General features: G+C 39.3%; 1 protein-coding gene across 1 annotated transcript in view; it reads left to right on the top strand.

Moving 5' to 3' along the window:
* Positions 1-14,849, top strand: part of PTPRC (protein tyrosine phosphatase receptor type C) — a 119,215-nt gene extending 104,366 nt beyond the window's left edge. The window contains exons 18-31 of the mRNA XM_065409244.1: positions 79-155; positions 426-462; positions 926-1,023; positions 2,196-2,321; positions 4,959-5,116; positions 6,371-6,506; positions 7,221-7,370; positions 8,350-8,440; positions 8,785-8,918; positions 10,100-10,234; positions 10,591-10,713; positions 11,280-11,458; positions 12,518-12,653; positions 13,529-14,849. Of these exons, the coding sequence (XP_065265316.1) occupies positions 79-155; positions 426-462; positions 926-1,023; positions 2,196-2,321; positions 4,959-5,116; positions 6,371-6,506; positions 7,221-7,370; positions 8,350-8,440; positions 8,785-8,918; positions 10,100-10,234; positions 10,591-10,713; positions 11,280-11,458; positions 12,518-12,653; positions 13,529-13,810 (1,862 nt within the window). The 3' untranslated portion in view covers positions 13,811-14,849. The remainder of the gene's footprint in view (positions 1-78; positions 156-425; positions 463-925; positions 1,024-2,195; positions 2,322-4,958; positions 5,117-6,370; positions 6,507-7,220; positions 7,371-8,349; positions 8,441-8,784; positions 8,919-10,099; positions 10,235-10,590; positions 10,714-11,279; positions 11,459-12,517; positions 12,654-13,528) is intronic.
* Positions 14,850-15,060: the final 211 nt, after the last annotated feature.

The raw sequence follows: 15,060 nt of genomic DNA, 5'->3' as shown, positions 1-15,060 counted from the left end.
CATTGTTTTCGCTTACATCAGTATATTGAGGCAACTTGGTTAATGATTCCATTACATTGTTTTAAATTATCTAAACAGATGATTATAACCGAGTTGAACTCTCAGAGATGAACGGAGACCCAGGATCAGACTATATAAATGCAAGCCATATTGATGTGAGTGACTTCTCTCAGTAAATTTTTTGATGCACAAATGAAAAATGGTTTATACGTGTCCCATTTCACGCACCAAATGCATTTGATTGACTCTTCTAGAACTGATTGTTTCCACTTCTTTAGTTCTATCTTTATACTGTTTAGTATTATTGGATTGGTGTCCATATTATTGTGCATGTTAAATATGTAGATTTCTGAAGTGACAAATCTTTTCACAATCTTCATCTGCTATCTTTAGATGCTTAGTAATGATGTATATTTTTAAAACAGGGTTTCAAAGAACCAAGGAAGTACATTGCTGCACAAGGTAAATTTTTACTTTATTTTGTATTTAATTCTTCACCCAATTATCCTGTAATCAAAGTGGTGGAGTCAAACAGTATTAATATATTTAAACAAAAATTGGATGGCCAGCATACGTGGAATTTAATAAATAAAGCAGTGTTTGGGGAGTTATGACCAACCAAAGAAGGGAATTTGAGGAGTGCAGAATGGACTTTTTTCAAATTATGCTTCATACATATTGGCTATAAGTATTTGCTTTATTTTTAAACTGGAGAATTTTTCCCCTTTTCAGCCACACACCAATAAAGTTTTAAAAGTATGTAGAGTAAGATGGTGGAATCGTAATTAAGTCATTCAGTCTATGGCTAGTATTGCATGACCTTTGTATGGCTTCTGAGCATAATAGGTATGGTAATTATGTTCTAGTCTTTCTGTGTTTCCTAATTTTTGGGAAGGGATCTCTTATCAAATACCTTATCTGCTAGGCCCCAAGGATGAGACCACTGATGATTTCTGGAGAATGATCTGGGAACACAAGGCAACAATTATTGTTATGGTGACTCGCTGTGAAGAAAATAATAGGGTGAGCGTGATATATATATACACACACACACATCAACTGCAGTATACAGGAGGTTGCTCTGCTGTGGTGAATTATGCTTTTCTTTTTTCCTTTAAATATTTTCTCTGCATTCAAGTATTTCTTTTGAATCCTTGTTCATTCTTGTTTTTACTCTCTATTTGTGATAGAATCTCAGAAATTGAATAACATTAACAAGCCTACATGGTTCTGTCTTTTAGACTATTTGATCAGCAGCATTCTCAATAATATCATCTGACGCACTGCCCTAAGGAATAGGGAACTACATTCCACCTTCTTGCAGATAAACCCGTAAGAGGGTATAACTTGCCCCCAAACTCCCTGAGTTAGAATTTGCTGAGCTGCACTAAAATCTCTCTCCCTCCCCCACACCCTTGCAGGCCTGTCACAACACTTAGTGAAAGAGGGGATATTCTGTATTTGGGACTTTCCTCCTCTCCCCCGAGCATCTTGTCCTAATGTCCTGGGGATGTCTCTACAGTTCTCTGCCATTTTGTTTTGTGCCCTCCTTTTCCTACTTCTGAAACCAAACTTGGAAGCAGCGATTAGGAGAGTGCTCACCACCCTGGGAGGGCCACATGTTTCAGATGCAGATGGGAGTATTGATATTCTGATTGTTTTAAGAAGCAGAGCTGGCTGGCAGCATACATGTTTGCAGTATAGCCACACTGCCAACAGGAGTGGAAGGGAATTTGGGCATGAATTGCGAGAGGGGTTGGGACATGACTATTGCATCTGCAGCTATGTATATTCACTGATTAGAAATATAAGTAGGAGTCACAGAGTGAGCTGCAATCTTTACTGTAGCCTTCAGGCAGTGACAATGACTGTGCATAGACTGTGCAGCTGTTTTGCCCCTGCAGTTAGGTTGGAGGATAGGATTCCTTCCCATCTTGTTCTCTATGTAAATCCCTTCAGGCTTTGTGCATGAGGACAGAATCTGGAGCTTTGGGTTTTTGAATGTTTAACTAAAGCAGTGGTAATCTCTTTAAGGGATAAACTACAGTATTTATCGGAAACTGAAATTGTACTGAAGTATTGGTTATGTATTTTATCTGGTGTTGATTTTATTTTATTTCAAGCTTTCTTCAGAACCTAATTTCACTGTCACTTTGATATCCTGCTTCTAATCCATTAACTTTGTATTTTCATAGAACAAATGTGCCCAATACTGGCCAACAACGGAGAATAGCACTGAAACTTTTGGGGACATTGTTGTGAAGAGCAATGAAAGTAAAATGTGTCCTGACTACATTATTCAGAAACTCCATATTACAAATGTGAGTTGTCTTATTAATGTGAGAATAATTTGAATTGGTCTGTATAGTTGGTATAAAGAGACTATTATCAGAGATTCTTCCAGAACAACAGTGACAGTTAGCATTTTCCCCTGTTTCTACCAAGCAACACAGAGCTTGAGAGAACACCTAGTAGATGATGTGTAATTTCATAGGGCAAATATGAATTGGAAACTTATCTCATTGCTAGGATTTCCCTCTTTACTGTGAGCCCTATATTCTCAACAGGAACACCAGTAATTTCTGTTCTATATGCCAGCTGACAAGGCTGGATAAATTGTATGCAATATGCTGTGGTTTTGTCATAGATTTACCCTTTTTAAATTAGGAAAACTTGTTATTGGTTTATGAACATAGAATAATATAAGTTTAAATTAACACCGAGACGACCACATTAAATATTATTTCCCCCTAGTAAATTTACTCCAAAATGTGGCTCTTAGAACCGTATTGCCTGTCCTTGTCTGAACTGTACCGGGGGACAATTACAGTTTACGGTAACCTCTATTGTATTTATAAACTTCCGTGTTTTAGAGCTATCAGTGGTCAGTATGGGGTTTTCAAGTTTTTTAGGCCAATTACCAATTTCAGTTATACCAGTGAAGCACCACTAGTTGCTAGAGTGTAACTGAGTGTAGAATTTACCCTTTAGGAATAAATTTTTCCCTTTTATTCCTTGCAACTTTATTTCAGTGGGGATACATAGAGTGTTAGTCAGGGCACCATTTATTGTTTGTTGTGTTAGATTTAAGGAATGAATGTGCTGGAGGTTCAGGTCATCTTGAAACATAAATAGTATAGCACCCTCCCAGACCCATCTTGGTCCCATGTTTTCATCTTTAGGCCCCAGTTCTACTACCTTTCCTCACATTGAGTAGAAGCTTACTCTGGAACTAGTCCCACTAAGCCTAAGGTAGTTACCACTTACTGTGAGTAAGGTGGCCATACCCAGCCCCTTAAGACTTAAGTGTTAATAAAACACTTTGGCATCATGCATAGGAGAGACTCCAAATTACAATAGCTAGAGTGTTGCAGGTCAGAAGTAATATGAATTAATTTTTTTTCATGTATCAATTTGTTTGGTGCTTGCTTGCTTGGCTGTAAGATCATATTAAGAAAAAAATTAAAATTAAATACATTGTGACTGCTGTCACAGCTGATTATCATTCAAAGTACTGTAAAATATCAGTTGATTTTTATGTAGGCTAAGAATGGGGAAAAAACCAATTCAGACACCTTTATGAAACTTCCAAACACACATTATTAAAGCCCATAACTTAGTAGGAGCAACTGTACAATAATTTTGCAAATTCTGTGCTCTGATTGGCTACCTGGGGCTCTCAGACAGTTGCCCTAGGGTTGCCAGCCCTCCGGGATTGTCCTGGAATCTCCAGGAATTAAAGATTAATCTTTAATTAAAGATTATGTCATGTCCAGGAATACAGCCAACCAAAATTGGCAACCCTATTTGGAGATTCACCTACTGAATAGGTATTGGGGAATAAGCAGATGGTCATTATATAAATCAAACATCAGCTAGTCAGAGTGCAGAGTATTGCTTGCGTGTAAGATAAGCATAAAGTTATGAATCAGTGGTAGCATCCCAGCACTTTGCCTGGGTGAAATAATTCCATTTCAGTATATTACATCCTAAACAGGCCTGGCTTCAAGTTAATATCTAACTAAGCACAAGGTGAGAACATGTTACATGGTATATTCAGACTGCCACAATGATGGTATAGTCTGCTGACTGCAGAATGCTTCCTGAGAGACAATAATACAGGTTTTATTGTTCTTCTGTTAGATCTCTGTCCTCAACTCTCCATTCACAACAAGAGAATGGAAACAGTCAAGATGTATATTGTTGTTTAGTCCTTGTGATTCATCTCCATCATGTAGTCAATGGTGAAGTGTACCCATTGTAATTTTTTTTTCTTATTTGGATTCATAGTCATAGTTCTCCAGCTACCAAAATGTGTTTTCCCTTCTCCCTGCCTGATCCTGGCAACAGCATATTAAAGCAGGGTCTGTGACCCTATGGGACCTGGTATGCTTTAAGCCTTGAATAAAGTGACTTAGAAATCATGAGCCACTTCAGTGATTGCCACAGGTTTGACAGCCCCACTTGTATTCTGAGTTGCTGTTTTTAGACTTCCTTCATTCCTTTGTGGGTCTGTGTGATCTTAGCAGGTAGTTAAAAGTACAGATGGCAAAATAACCAACAAATACACTTGGCAGCACATAGACCTGTATGGTGACTTCCTAAATGATTTACAAGTGCAGTGGAGAATACATGGTACATTCCACATAATCACAAAATAGAGTATTCTTATGATGATAATATTGGACTTAACCTTAGTGGATTGTTATTATATTCTTTCTTCAAGTTATGGCATGTTCCACATGTGCGTCTCTTATTTTTAACCACTCTTTGGTTATTAAAATTGGAAAATGTTCCAACTTCTGAAACCTTGGAAAGAACATGTGACTGTACAGTGTCTGGAATCGCTGTTGCAATACTAGATGCCTACTTTACCTATTTTTCTGCTTTATTCTATACTTAGTATATTTACATTTGATTTTGGTGTGGTACTAATGAAACAATCCCACATTTTCCAGAGAAAGGAGAAGACACCTGGGAGAGATGTGACTCACATTCAGTTCACTAGCTGGCCAGATCATGGAGTGCCTGAAGATCCTCATCTTCTCCTCAAATTACGCCGCAGAGTTAATGCCCTAAGCAACTTTTTTAGTGGCCCAGTAGTGATTCATTGCAGGTAAATATTACAGAAACTTAGGGTTACCATACGTCCGGTTTTTCCCAGACATGTCCGGCTTTTTGGTAATCAAACCCCCGTCCGGGGGGAATTGCCAAAAAGCCGAACATGTCCGGGAAAAATACCGCCAGCCGGGCACTTCCCCTCCTGCGGCTGCTCTGCTCCTCCCCTGACTCTTTGGCACTGTTTAAGAGCCGAGCTGCCCAAGCGCCACGGGCTTCGGGCAGCCCCCATGCCTCCGGACCCCGAGCCGCCGGCCGGGCACTTCCCCTCCCGGGCTCCGGGGGCGCAGGGTCCAGAGGCATGGGGGCTGCCCGAAGCCGGTAGCACTCGGGCAGCTCGGCTCTTAAACAGAGCTGAAGAGTCAGGGGAGGAGCACAGCAGCCGGAGCCCGGGAGGGGAAGTGCCTGGCCGGGGGCGCAGGGTCCGGAGGCATGGGGGCTGCCCGAAGCCCGAGCACTACCGGCTTCACGGTTTGCCGGGCAGCCTCCAGACCCTGCGCCCCTGGCTGGGCGCTTCCCCTCCCGGGCTCCAGCTGCGCTGGGGAAGCGCCGGCCGGGGGCGCAGGGTCTGGGGGCTGCCCAGCAAACTGTGAAGCCGGTAGCACTCGGGCAGCCCTTTTCCCGTGGCTGGGAGAGAGGAGGGGGAATGCGGGGCGCTCAGGGGAGGGGGCGGAGTTAGGGCGGGGACTTTGGGGAAGGAGCGGGAAAGGGGTGGAGCTGGGGCGGGGGGAAGGGGCGGAGTTGGGGCGGGGCCAGGGGTGGGAAAGGGGCGGGGCCAGGGCCCCGTGGAGTGTCCGCTTTTTTTATTTTTTAAATATGGTAACCCTACAGAAACTCTCTAATAGTAAACAAATGCCAGCCAGAGCTACCCAGATAAACAAGTCAGGGAAGGTTAGCAATAGTTGCTTAGACCAAAATTTTCAAAGTTGGTTGCTTTAAAGTAAGGCACCTAATTCCATATTTACAGACCTAAATAAGAGGCCTGATTTTCAAAGGTAATAAAAGCCTACAACTCCTATTCAGATCAATGGGACCTGAGGATGCTTGCAACTTTTAAAAAGCAGACACTTATTTAGTTTGAAAATATTGTCCTTATTTATTTAAAAGATATTTAAAATGTAAGTTTACCAGACTTTTGAATTGTAGATTAATTTATTATAAGCCACACTCTTTGCACTGCTTAGCATCACCTTGCAGAACATGACTGGCATTCATCCTCCTCTCTCAATAACTATCACTTTGTACTTGTCAGTGCTGGTGTTGGACGAACTGGAACCTATATTGCGATCGACGCTATGCTGGAGGGGCTAGAGGTAGAAGGCAGAGTGGATGTTTATGGCTATGTTGTAAAGCTCCGTCGACAGCGATGCCTCATGGTTCAAGTAGAGGTATGTTCTAGAGCTTGCTGCTTTGTTTCATTTATTAATCTCCCTTAGGAAAAGCTGTGGCCAGCTAGCTCAACCCTAGGTAAAACTAATATGGCCATGATTTTCCATTGCAGTTGTCCAGGGAAATATAAAACTATGAAAGAACAGAGGGAGGAAAACCATCTATGAAGCAGGGATGGTCAGCATTTTCCAAAGTTTGACATTTCAACCATTTTTTAAAAATTTAGAATTGCAACCAAAAAAAAGGGACACAAATATATAGGAGCCTATTATCTTTTGGCACCCAAATATGAACATTTTGGGGCAAGGTTAACTATGCATATTAACTTTTTTTTCTTTAGTGTGGGATTTTCAGAAGTGCTTAGGAGCACAAGTTCCATTGAAAATGACTGATAGGACTTGAGCTCCTAACTTAGGTGGGTGTTTTGGAAAACCCCACCCCAAATTCTTAGCTGTACAATCTAAGTTATGTTGCATTTTATTTATATAGCACCTTTGATCAAAAGCACTAAATGTTGCACTAACACAGCCAATTGCATTTAATTGACATAGTAATAGCTGTATCTACTGCCAGTTTAATATAGCAACAGTAATAAAAATACATAAATATTACAGTATGTTTTAGATAGCAAGAGCAATTTGAAAAATCTCTTCTTTATAATTATTATTTTTAATTTTTGAAATCCACCTCATCCTTAAATTGGGGAACACTAGGCACAGTACATCCTGATCCATCAAGCACTGGTGGAATACAATCAGTTTGGTGAAACAGAGGTCACGCTCTCTGAACTGCACACCTATCTTAATAATCTGAAGAAAAGAGATCCTCCCAGTGACCCCTCTCTGCTGGAAGCAGAATTCCAGGTAAATATAATAGTGCATTCTGTTTTATTCGACACTCTGTTCTGATTTTAAACAAAAAAGTGACATGCGGTAATTTAAATAAGCCAATAATTCAGAGCCAAATTCTGCCAAGTAAATTGGTAATTTTAAATGAAATCAACAAACTAAGGAACTGCTCAAAGCGAGGGTGGCAGAATTAGATCCAATATTTGGTTGCTGGGGAATAGGGATGGGGCCAGATACTCATCTGGTCTAAATGGGCATAGTGACATTGTCTTCAGCTGAGCTAGGCCATTTTACAAGAATCTGGCCCCGGAAGTATTCATACTGTGTTTTACCTGTTCCAGTATTTCTGATTGTAAATTGATATTTTGTATTTTTTAATTATTTTTATCTTACTGAAAATATATAGTAATTCTTTTTTTTTCCCAGTTCTTCCCCTTAAGGTTCCATAGCTTTATTTCTTTTTCCTTATGAGAAACTAGAGAAAAAATATAATGGACAAATATATAATTTCCTGTGGCTGAACCAGGAGTGTGTATAAAATTAAAGATTTAGGCTCCAATCCTGCAAGCTTTTCCACATAGATGCAGAACAAGCAACTGCCTGAGTAGAATAGCTTGTAGGATAAGGACCTTAGAGAGACGTAAAATGTTTTAAAATAATTGAACCTAGGGTTATCAGTTTATTTGTAGCAATAAAGTGGTGAAATAGCTTAAAGAAATAGCAATTTTATTCCTTTTTTGTTAACATTGTTCATAAAATACAGCAGTGCAATCTTTTTAAATTGTTTCCATCTGCATGATTTCTTGTGGTACTGCACGTGGTAGGTTCAAGGGTTCATAAATTGTGGTCCAGGCACTTCCATGGAATGAAATGAAGCAGTGAGGGACTGAGATATTAAGAGAGGAGATGGGTCTCTGAGAGTATCACCATTTTATAAAGCTGGCCAAACCATTGTTTAGCACATGGTGTGACCTTGTATGCTTTCTTTCCTTAGAGGCTACCATCCTACAGGGGATGGCGGACACAGAACACTGGCAATCGACAGGAAAATAAAAGTAAAAACCGGAATTCCAAAATGATTCCATGTAAGTGTTTGCGATGATGTCTGTAGTCAGTTTGTTCTAATTGTATGAAGGCTTCTTACAAAAGATTATGGATAAAACAGGACAGTAAATTACCATATTGATATGTACTCCACACTAGAAAATTTAGGAAGTGGATGTTTTGTTACAATATAAACTGTGAGGAGTCCTTGATTTTTTTCCCCAAACAACCATTGTGGCATGTCTGCTGCCTCTATGCCATTGCATAACTGCTGAATAACTGCACTTTTTCTACATTCCCTTTCCATTGTAACAAAACTAAGACGGGAGATGGTTGCTTTCCTCCTGCCAATAGAAGCTATTGTTGTGACACTTTTTTTTTTCAGATGACTTTAACAGAGTACCAATTAAACATGAAGAGGAGAAAAGCAAAGAGAGTGAACATGATTCAGAGGAATCATCTGATGAGGACAGTGATTGTGAGGAAGCAAGCAGATACATAAATGCATCATTCATAACTGTATGTATTTAGAGGATAAAACTACTTGTATCTAATATGCTTTCCGCTGATAGTCCCTGATAATAGTTATGTGCCAATTTCTGCTCATCTTACTCTCTCCAGTAGTCCTATTGGCTTCATTAGCATGGTACTAGTTACGTGAGTAAGACAATCAAGATCTGGCATTTTATTTGGATGTTCATTTATAGACTGAATCACAAAGATCTTGTAATATTGGTTGTCCCATGGGAGAAAGACAGAGCTCTTACCTTACACTGTCCTAATCTATACCGCCTCAAAGAGTTAAAGACTTCGATCGTAATAGCCCTAGATCTAGTGAGTGTTGCAATAACCAGAGTGATGGTAAAATAATTATCTTTTATAGTTTCTTTTAAAACCTGACTTTCAGCTAGGCTTTTCAGTGCCACCTATATTTTTGCCAGCATGTATATGAGTAGATCTCCACCTATGTGAATTCCAGTTACACACAGGTAGTTATATATATTAATTTCCCTTACAGTCAATTTCATGCAGTTTTTTGTGGGTACAAATTTGGCCTAGTGAAAACAGAGGCCAGCATTGAAAAGCAAGCTTTTAGTGGCACAGTCACATCTAAAAGATACCATCTTTGGAGGGCCTTTGTTGGACACTAACAGATATAACTAACAATGAGTGGGATTTGTCTGAACTCTGTAGACAAAAATACAGTTAGCATATCTACTGATTGTAAATATCTGTTTACTAATAGCTACAATGTCAGTCTGCATTGACTTGCTTAGCTACTCTGTGACGTTGCAAGAGGCGTCACTCAATATCCAGTTTCTAATACCAACTGCGGAGTGCGAAACCTTCTTTGTAACCCCAAAATGCATTCTGACTCAGATACTGGCAGTCTAAGCTTTCCCACAGGGCTGTACAAATGTGTCTCAACTTTGTCCTGGATAAAGGACTGCTAGTTATGGAGGGTCACTCATGTGCCCACCAATTTTTGTCCTTTCTGGTGACACTATGAACTATTGCCAGTTGTGATGATGTTTTTTTAAAATGGATACTTGTCCTCTAGAAACTATACTGAGACCATTAACTCATTCATGTAGGCTACCAGGCTCCCTTTAGATGGTAAATACTTCTTTACACATGACAACTGCCTTTCAGATGAATTAGTAAAAATAAATCATATGTTCAAATGGACTTTTTTTTAGGGCTACTGGGGTCCAAAAGAAATGATTGCAACCCAAGGACCACTCCCAGAAACGATCAATGACTTCTGGCAAATGATCTTTCAGAGAAAAGTCAAAGTAATTGTTATGTTGACAGAGCTGAAAGAAGGAGATCAGGTTAGTTTGTCATCTTCAAAGTAAAGTATATGATACGATACTCTTCATAAGAGAAAAGAACAGAATTCCAATCTCTAAATTGCAACGAAATTCTAATTTCCAAACCAAAAATGTGACTCTGTCAGAAAGTGACTCAACTTATCAATTATTTTGTTTTCTAATAGGATTTATTCCATCCTTATATTTTAAATTGTGCTGAAATTAATATTTGATTACACCATAAAAATTCATCAATGATGTATTTTATAATAAAATGAAACTGAATAGTTATAGAATATATGCATCCTTTAAATTGATTTGGGAAGAAAAGCAAAAGCAATGATAAAAATAAGGACTGATTTATACTTCATTTCTAGCAACTCTGTGCACAATATTGGGGAGAAGGAAAACAAACATATGAAGGCATAGAAGTTGAAATGAAAGATGTCAACCTGTCTTCTAGTTACACCATACGCGCATTTGATGTAACACATGTGAAGGTAAAAGATAAAAAATGACAGATGGGAATTTTACATTTGTTTTTCTATTTTAAACTTCGTCTTTTGTAAAGGGCAAACAAAATAAGGAACAACCAAAAGACAAGAACAAACCTGCTTGTGTTTTGATAGCTGATGTTTTATTAGTTCCTTGCTTTAAACGTTTTAATAGTCATTAAAATGTGACTTACAGTCACCATTGAATTACAAAGTCAGACATAAGTAAGATGAGGGATAGAGACCTCCCTGAGGCACAGCTCCCATCTTGCTCTTCTATGTCTCCAGTGGACAGTAATTTATTGCTGGCCTGGTCCCACAGAAAATTATGACACACTGTGAGGTAATTCAGTCAAGTCTCCACCCAGGCCCAATCTACCTCCTAAATGGATGGTAGTGGGTGCACAAGGTCTGAGTACCCACGATGTTATCACCCTGCACAGGCATAGTTCAAGTCAATCTAGTCATAAGTGATTATCAGGATTTTTTTTTTAAAATTTACGTGGAATAAATATAATATGGATCATTATGTTATCCCTTGAATTTACTATATGTTTATCTCTGTTTTGCAGAGGAAAGAAACTCGAAATGTGTATTTGTACCAGTACCACAAGTGGAATGGCTTGGACCTTCCTGAAAACCCCAAAGACTTAGTCAACATGATTCTGAACCTCAAACAAAAACTTGCAGCTAAAAGTGTCACTGAGGACATCAGATACAGCCGGAGCGTTCCAATTGTCATTCACTGCCGGTGGGTCTGGATGCTATAGATATTTTAGTGCATTTCTACGGTTTGGTTATACTTGGCAATAGCAGTTTCATAATTCTTACCTTTGCTCCTAAGCTTTCCTAAAGCCTGGAGACTAAATTCACCCTACAGTGTATGCCAGCTTATCCCAGCAGAGGGCTCCCATGGCAGACCGTTCACCTGTGCATTATGCAACATTGCAAAGTGGCCACAACCTCCCCTCCATTGAGACATGGGTCAGGGCAGAAGGCGAGAGCTATCTAAAAGTAGATGTGCTGGCTGGTACAAAGCCATGGCCAAAGAAAGGTCCGCTCAGCACATTCTTCCAACATTCTGTTGGCAGGGGTCCTTGTGAAGCTCACAGTGGATTGTAAGGCTGCACCCACCAGCTGGAAAGGCCAGCCTTGTTCAGGGAGGTGTAAATTTCACCAAACCTAGTATATATGGATCTGGTTCCTTTGCTGGCCATTATACCTCGCACATGGCTAGCTGTTAACATCAGTATGGTCCTAGTCTTATGTGGCCTGAGTTGGGAGTGACGTGAAGCACCAGTACAGTGGCACAGTGCCTCTTCGGGGCTCTGTGTTGCACTGGGGGGCAGTTTACTCATCTTGTAAGACAAATCAGCAATTCTGGCCACTGAGAGTATATTGGGGGTGGGATGGGAAAGGAAGAGTTATGGCTACACTTACTCCCTACCCACTGGTAAGTGTCATGCATCACTGGGAGACCATCATGATAGTAGCCCTGTAGTGCTCAAGGGCAGGAGCTAAATCTGGTTGATCCTTACCCAGCTACAAAAAAGGGAGAAGAGGCTGCCTTTCCTGCCCTCCTCCCCCCCCCCTCGCCCCCACAATTGAATGGCTACATAAGGGCTAGTATAATCTAGCACAGTAAAAATCGGATGTCCTCTTTGCATCTTAACGGTTAGAAATCCAGTTAGAAATATTTCAGAGATGGGAATCTTTGTGACTTTTGTCAGTACAATAATCTTTAAAATAAACCTAACTGCTAGTGATAAATTGTACTGATTTTTGAATTCCAATAATGTGTATCTTCTAGTGATGGATCTGAACAAACTGGTGTGTTTTGCGCCTTGTTGACTCTCTTGGAAAGTGCAGAAACAGAAGATGTGATTGATGTCTTCCAAGTAGTGAAATCTCTTCGACGTGCCAGGCCAGGAATGGTCCCCACTTTTGTAAGTAAATCCTATGAGTTAACCAAATGATGCAATAGATTTGCTTATCTTTAGACATGAATGTTCTAATAACCACTGGCAATGTTTCTCCATAGGAAACATGTATTATAATTATCTCATCCCTAATTATTCATCAGCAGTTGTGAATTAGCTATTGGTGATAAGAAGGAACTAGTCTGTAACCTATCCACAGCTATAATAATCAGTTTCTTGAAACTGAAAAGGTGAACAGAACATGTTGTTTGTAAACCATTAATTTTTTAGGCTGGAACTTTGGCAGCTGCCTAAGGGATTTAGGAGCACATCTTCCACTGAATTCCATGGGAATTGGATGCCTAACTCCCTTAGGCAGGTTAGAAAATGCCCTCCTTATTTTCTGAAGGAAACAGAAGGAGCTGCTTTCCTGCGTGCATGCAATATGCATTCTTCTCTCTGACAATCCATCTAAATCATCTAGATTTGCTAACTCTGCTGTGGTTTATTAGAGAACTGAACAGTAGTCACTACCGTACACTTAATCCACCTGCTTGATTCTCTTTTAAACAAACTTTTGATAGTTTGCCATGTGAATCAAGAGGGATGGATTCTGCGCTGCCTTGGGAATAGGGTGATTTTAGGTAGTGACCTAGTATCTGATCTACCTGGAATTAGGGATGCCCTCAGTGCCGTGTCATCATAAACTCAGAATTGAGCATAGCAGGGAGGTGCTTCAACTTCCTGTGGGCCAGCAGCCATGGAGACCACCTTATGCTGAATATTTCAATAAGATGGAAAGATTCACATTGTCAACACTTAAGATAAAAAATAAAAAATCAGCCATCCTGGCTCAATCACATGGCATTTCATCCACCCTAATCTCTTCTTTTTTGTATTAGGAACAATACCAGTTCCTGTATGATACTATTAGCAGCATCTACCCTGCACAGAATGGACAAGTAAAGAAAAACAGCAAGCAGGAAGATACAGTTGAAATTGACATTGAAGTAGATAAAACAGATCAGGAAGCTAATTTGATTACTATCGATATCACCTCACTGGAGTCAGAGGCCAATATGAATATGGAAGCGCGTGAAGATTCCAAATCTGCAGATGGCACTCAGGGAACAGAAGGCTCTTCAAATGGACCCAAGACTCCAGTTTTAACTGAGAGTGCATAGAAAAATATATGAAATTTGGATGTACAAAGGCATCTTAAACAGAATAAGTAGTAGAGATTTGATCTTGAGTTAATTTTTCAGAGGTACGGTATGGAAAGAATACTTGAAATTCGTGGATAATGTAATGCACTGTGAAAATTTAATTTTTGTGTAGATTTGCATTTTATTCCTTTCAAATTATTTTTGATCTTTTTTACAAATCTGTATATTGTAATGCTGATTTTCATTATGGTCTGGTATTCAGGAGTGGAAAGAAAAGTCATGCTACCTTTTTTCAATCTTATTTTTTGTTATAAGAAAGTAAGTAGCCAGGACCGGAATCTCTAATAATGTACAGTCATAAATATAAAGTTAGAAGTATGGCAAATATGAGTTTTCTTTTAACTAATTATTGTCTTACTATCTTTAAATTGACTTAGTGGGTAAGGAATATGGCCTGAATTTCAGAAATGCAATTCCTATTGACTTTAGTTAGGGTTGTGCTTGCTTTGCAGGTGCTTTGTAGAATGCCAAAGCCATATCTGGGCCATATCTTACAGCTCCATTGAAGTCTATGGGGATTTACACCAGCTGAGTAACTGGTCCTACACATCCTTACCTATCTAGGACTGTAAGCTTTGCATTTTTCTAACTGGCCTCAAGATGTCCTCATTGCTCCACACAACTCCATCTGAGGCTTCAATATTTGACTCTGAAATAAGAAAGTCCAGAACTTGGAGTATTGACTGATTGGAGAAACTCTGATAGTTAATTGAATTGACATTTGGCAACTTGAGATCCCATGTGTTACCACAACTGCTTCTTGTGCTAATTTTTTCTAATTTAAAGAGAGAGCTTCTGCAAAAGTGTTGTACCTATTATGTATATTAAACATTCCAAAATACTATGCTACTAATAGTACACGCTACTAGCACATTGCTGATTTTATTTAGTGGTTTCATAATAATATGATGATTTGTATGTTACAGTTTGGATTATTTTACTATTGCCTTAGTGGATTTCAGCCTAATCTTTTAAAGCCAAATAAAAAGGACAATTAATAAATTGCACAGTGGGAATTATTCTGAAATATGTAAAACTCTGTGTAAAGTTACTTATATGTAAAAGAATGAAGGGACTTGAAATGCACCTGCTCTTTGTAGACTATGCAAATGGGTTATTTTTTATTTACACTCAGCACATGGTTTTGTAGTTCCCCGTATCTGCCAATTTCAGCAGAACCAATGGTAGTGCTTAATTCTTGTATCATT

This window comes from Emys orbicularis, chromosome 8 (genome assembly GCF_028017835.1).
Source record: "Emys orbicularis isolate rEmyOrb1 chromosome 8, rEmyOrb1.hap1, whole genome shotgun sequence".
NCBI classification, from domain to species: Eukaryota; Metazoa; Chordata; order Testudines; family Emydidae; genus Emys; species Emys orbicularis.
This window is presented reverse-complemented; position numbering and strand designations above follow the sequence as displayed.